General features: G+C 37.5%; 1 protein-coding gene across 1 annotated transcript; it reads right to left on the reverse strand.

The window, feature by feature from the left end:
• Window positions 1-982: 982 nt before the first annotated feature.
• Window positions 983-5,311, reverse strand: LOC124427227 (glutamic acid-rich protein-like). The gene is made up of 3 exons (XM_046969838.1): window positions 5,102-5,311; window positions 1,747-1,937; window positions 983-1,630 (listed from the first exon to the last, which is right to left on the reverse strand). Exons 1-3 carry the CDS (start codon window positions 5,119-5,121, stop codon window positions 1,470-1,472), a joined length of 372 nt encoding a protein of 123 aa, XP_046825794.1. The 5' UTR covers window positions 5,122-5,311; the 3' UTR covers window positions 983-1,469.
• Between the last annotated feature and the right edge of the window lie 691 nt (window positions 5,312-6,002).

Genomic DNA, 6,002 nt, shown 5'->3' on the forward strand with positions numbered 1-6,002 from the left:
CTTATAAAATAGTATTGTCATATATCTGGATTTTAGAAAAGTCGATACCGAACTTATTATTAATATAAATTTTGTTATATCTCTGCCAAACCTAAATAGAACAAAAATATTTAAATTTCTAATCAAATTCGCGTAAAGTGAGAGAGACATAATATGAACAGAATCGTTCGTAGAGTATAGGTTTTTCTAATCACTTCTAATCTGTTAGTAGTTGTTCATTGATACTTATACAATAAATCAAATTATCAGAAACTGGCTCTACGAACAAAGCAATTTGGTAGTATAAGTACCGATTGTAATTTATATACATACATACATACATACATACATACATATATATATATATGTATACACGAATCGTTTTTTTAAATTATTTGCATTTGACACCTACATGTATATGATATATAGTTTCTCTATGGGATACATTTGAATTTTTGTTCACGAAATGTGCTACGACCATAGAATTGCTACTAAAAATAAATGCAGTGATTTTACTGCTGTTAGCACAATCAGGTATGTTTACTCACCAGTATGTCCTATACACACACATACATATGTTATTATGTATTATTGAACACAATTCTTCAAAGTTTTACTTTGTAAATTGCACAGATTCATCATTAAAATTAAAAAAAACTGTGTTTCCTTTTACAAAACTTTCCAACAAGAGTGCGATTCGTTACAAATCCTGGCATGTAGACTACATTAGGCGAAATGAGAGACTTATTTCTCGAATATTTTAATTAGGTTTTTTTTGTAAATTTCAAACACTGCGCGCATTTGTCAGATATAGAGAACATGACGAGTTACTTATTATTTGTATCCAATGAAAGTACAGTAAAATGTTATACATAATATGTATACATCGCGAGTAAAGATTTTTTTAATGATCTTTTTCAAAGAGTAAATAAATACTTGAAGATACAAGTATTCTACTTTAGGAATGTATTTTGATTCGCAGAAAAATAATGTATTTTGTATCTCTGGTTATGAGATTAGTTTATTTACCTATACCTACTTCTGTGCATCAGAAACAATGGGGACTAGTAAGTGAAATATTTTGCACAAATGTATCTTTTTCAGGCACCACACTGTTTGTTCATTTTAAGAAGTTAGAAATATATTATTCCTAAAATTATTTGTATGTGTCACTTACTTTACTAGTCTAATGCTAAATGAATATATATGCGGATGCCAGAGTACGGGGACAAAATCGATGTTTATGAATTTCGAGATTTGTGTTAGTATGGATTTACATACTGTTATCGCCGATCGATGAAAAAAATTATTGCAATAAACACACATAGATGCACTAAATGCCAAATGTCATTAGCATAATATCAATCTTTTGATATAAAATGCTCGCCCCTGCTGACGATGCACAGTCATTAAATCTGTTCTGACTTCGCGCTTAGCCGTTAAAATTGATTCTATATATAAAGACTGAGAATAGTAATGACAAGAAGATATTAAGCTGTGGCTTCTGCGTCTCCATTGCTCTCCGCTTCGGCACACTTCTCTTCGAGTCTTGACTTCTTTTCAGGGCTTGCTCCATCGGAAGCATTATCTTCCGCGGCGTCATTTAAAGCTGTTGATTTCCTCTTTATACAACAGCTGTCAGCTGGTGCATCTAAAATATGGATTTTGATAATAAAAAAAAAAAAAAGAAGAGACAAAAAAAGGCATGTTTTACAATATAAATTCTAATCAGAAGAAATATTATATTATTCATTACAATAAATATACCTGTGGAATCACCATTTTCGGTGGATTCTTCTTCCTTTTCTTCTGTTTCTTTTTCCTCGCTAGAACCATTTTCTGTGGTCTCCGTGGCTTGACCATTTTCAGAGGTTTTAGAGTCCTCATCAACCTCCTGAACTACTTTCTTTTCTTCTTCTATCACTTTTTTCTCTGGGCTGGTAGCCACTTTTGTATCCCTAAACAATCGAAATATAACATTGGTTCAATTCTCAACATAACCAAAAAGCTTTGAAACAAACCAGCAATCCGTACAGTCAAGAGAGATCACTGTTGTGTACTTTGGGAAAAAGAAAAAATAGAAAAAAAAAAAAAAAAAAAGCAAAAGAAAAAAAATCCCATCGAATAAAAAAACAATCACACATATTATTCATGAATCAATATTATACATATTTATAAACACCTTGTTCACAGACGAGAAACAGTTAATACAAGGAAAGTGCGTCATTGCAGCGATCGGAATAAATAATACACAAAACGTTTGGCAAAACCAATTCTCAAGAAATATTCGTATATCCCACGTTCTATCCGACAAAATGATAAAACTCTAAACGTAATATATGTATATAATAAGTATAAAAAGGAAGAAAGAAAAAATTGAAAAAATAAAGAAAAAAAAATAAAAATAAACGAAGAGAGTGAAAATAAGGAAGAGAGAAACGGAGAAAGGACGCCCAACGGTAGCGACATCTAGCGACAAGGCATTGGCATTAAGCCACTTTTCCCCCTCTAATCCCACGATAGTGTCCACACACCGATCCAGATGCTCGAGCATCGCGCGGCAAATTCTCGCGTGGACCACAAATATACCTGTGGCCTTTCTCTCATACTCTTTCTCTCTCTCTTTCTCTCTCGCTCTCTTATACACTACGAATGTATGTACAACACGTTCGGTACGTGGAAAAATGCATGTTTATTTATTCAACAGGTCGCAAAGATATATATATATATATATTATATATATTTGTATACATATATATATATATATATGTATATTTTCGTCTTCCCGAGGAAACTCGTTTCGTCCATAAAATGTCGTTCTTTCTCGAAAACGATGTGTCTTTAGGAGCAAATCGAGCGCAACATATATACGCATGCACGCACGCACGTATCATACACATTCACACACACTCACACATATATACGTATATACGGAGAGAGAGAGAGAGAGAGAGAGTGTGTTCAGTCTTCTCTCTTTTCTCTCATATCATCCTCTAACCAGTAACGACAACGAGGGAGGCAACACAGATCGATACGCTGTCCCGTTCTCTTTTAGAAGCCGCCGGTCGTAACTTGCGCGCCACAAGGCTCTTGCAAAACGACGCCGTTTCTGACCTCGTCCTCGCGCGTTTAACTATAGAAGATAATCTTTTCTTAAAGCCACACGATGACGTAGTAGAACGGTATACAAAGAGAATATTACTCGTCTACCTCTCTAACCTTCTCTCTTTCTCATTCTATCTCTATATCTCTGTTTTGCCCGCCAAAATTTTTCTTTTCTCATATTCTACCTAAAATGTTCTCTCTCTCTTATTTAATTTTCTCTTTCATGTATATATATATATATATATATATATATATATATATATACGTACTCTCCCGTGAGAAATAATGAACGAAGGAAATCGAACGTCGATATATGTGCGATATAAATAAACGAACGCGTTGAGGATGACCGAGCACGATACTCGATAATAACATTTACGCACGAATCTTACGGGAAAAAAGTATTTGTATTGTATGTAACTAACAATCAACAAACCAATCAATCGACCAACCAAACCAACCAATCAACCAATCACTAAACCAATAACAACAAAACGATATAACCTATAGAAAAAATAAAGTCAAATTAAAAGGACTAATGTGAATAATGTCATAACTATTTCTCTCTCTCTCTCTCTCTCTCTCTATCTATCTGTCTATTTGTAAAAAATAACAAAAAAGAAAGAATGAGAGTAAAAAATAGAACAAACTAAAAAAAGGAACCAATCCGTTCTTTTGACTCTTCACGACGTAGAACGCTTGTTATTTACCAAAGACGTTCAATGAAAGCGAGATTTAAGTGGTAACAAGGAAAAGTATCGAGAGAGAGAGAGAGAGAGAGAGAGAGAGGGAGAGAGGGAGGGGAAGGTGTGAGGGTGGGGAAAAAAGAAAATGAAGAAGAAAAGAGAAGGGGAAGAAAAATAGAAGAAAAGGGAAACAAAATAAATAAATAAATAAATAAATAAACGAACAAACAAACAAACAAATAAATAAATAAATAAGGATAAAAAGAAATTGAAAAGAGTAGGACGGGAAAGGGGCCACGCTTCGCAAGTAGAGCACGCATCGTGCCGAGGGCACAGGTAATCGCGCGCTCTCACCACCGAACGAACGAACGAACGAACGTTGCGCGCTTACGTATCCTCCATCTTTCCCCTTCGCCCCCTTTATCATGCCCTTCTCCTCCCGCCCTCCAAACCTCCTGCTCGACCACCTCTATTTCTATCTTTCTCCGGCGTTCTCCCCCCTTTTTCAACCACTAGCACCACCCCACCATTGCCACCTCGTCCTTCCTCACCACCTCTCCTTTCCCTTCGCGCTTCCTAGTCTCCCCTTTTCTACCGCGCACAACGCGGCGCTCTTACAAAACTCTTCTATACACACACACACACACACACACACATACACACACATTCTATATATACGGTGAACGTGTTGTATACATTCGTGTCGTATACACGAGGCACGCTGCTCACGGCAAGATAGTAGTAGCCACACACCGCAGAGCCAAGCAAGTACAAACAATATATATACAGACACACACACAAGCGAGTCAAGGTATACGCAAGCGTGTGTTAGTTGTGTAGCGTACAATACATACGTACTATGCATACGTACACACACGGAGTTTCATAAATGTGTGTACGTGCATGCATGCATAGCGCGCGCCAACGCTAGCACAAGGTAAAAGCAATGATTTCAAATGCACCCCGATCTCTCTCACTCTTGCCCTCTCTCACTCTTTCCCTCACTCTCTCTCTCTCTCTCTCCCCCTCTCTTTCTCATCGCGGTTTTTCAACGAATCAACGATCGCCACTCGATTTTATTTATCGAAATAATATAAAGATGGCGATCGATCTAATTCGATTATAAATAAAAACCGCGTTAACGTTATACGCGAATAGTTTTAAATGAGAAGTGTAGAAAAGTGAGAGAGAGAGAGAGAGAGAGAGAGAGAGAGAGAGAGAGAGAGAGAAAGAGGGAGAGCGCGAGAGAGCAACAGCAGAGAGGCGCGATTTTTTTTTTCATTTTCAAAATCAACGTTAATCTTTATAATAAATCCCGTTTTTTTACTCACTTTACTTCCGTATCCGCCATCCTTCAGATTCTTTAAGATTATCGTTGAAAAGATTGAAGCACCACGCGTTATAATGAACGCACCAAATGAGAGAGCCGCGTCCTCTTTACGCACCGGCGAACACACGTAGAATTCCGGTAACACCACTCTCTGTGTCGCGTAGCCGGGTACCGACGCGCAAATGGCAGAGAGACTCGCACACTGATTCGCCCGAGTCCCGCCGAGCTGCTCGGCCCGGCCGGCGGCCTTCAAACGTTTTTCTTTCCCGCTCGATTACAGATGGCGTCTCGATCGCCACGCGACGAAAGAACTACGAACGAAACGAAACGAAACGAGTGCGTTAGTCTCAGAAAATAAGCTTTATTTGTATTTGCAAGTAGACGATATCGGTTTTTCACGTAACATTCTATACTTTACGACCGTCCCGTATTCGATCTTCATTCTGTAAAAGCTCTTTCCCATAATCCATAAGTTCTCTTTGAAGTAACATCAAATTTAAGTCAAGTATTAAATTCATCGGTGACGCGGCAGTTGGTATCTACGACGTGATTCAATTGATCTATCTTTACATAAGCGTTCAACAATCTTACCCTTTCCGTCTCGTATTTTCGTTCTTTGTTTTATTGCTTTTTTTGTTGTTCCTTTTTTTTTTCATCTTCGACACACGTCAATTCAAAGGTACCTAAGTTAATACATATATCCCTTACGTATACAATCGTTCCCCCAATCGTTAGATCGTAATATTTTCAATATTCGCCACGTATTCCGTGGCGAATTGTAATATCGTGACGGTTATTAATTACCGACGGACATGCGGTTAAGGGTCAGAACCGCGCGATCGCTGTAGTCTCGATTCTATCCTCCCCACTCCTTCCGCCATGCGCGTTACGTCGGCCAATCG

The sequence above is a fragment of the Vespa crabro genome, chromosome 10 (genome assembly GCF_910589235.1).
Source record: "Vespa crabro chromosome 10, iyVesCrab1.2, whole genome shotgun sequence".
In the NCBI taxonomy this organism is placed as follows: Eukaryota; Metazoa; Arthropoda; class Insecta; order Hymenoptera; family Vespidae; genus Vespa; species Vespa crabro.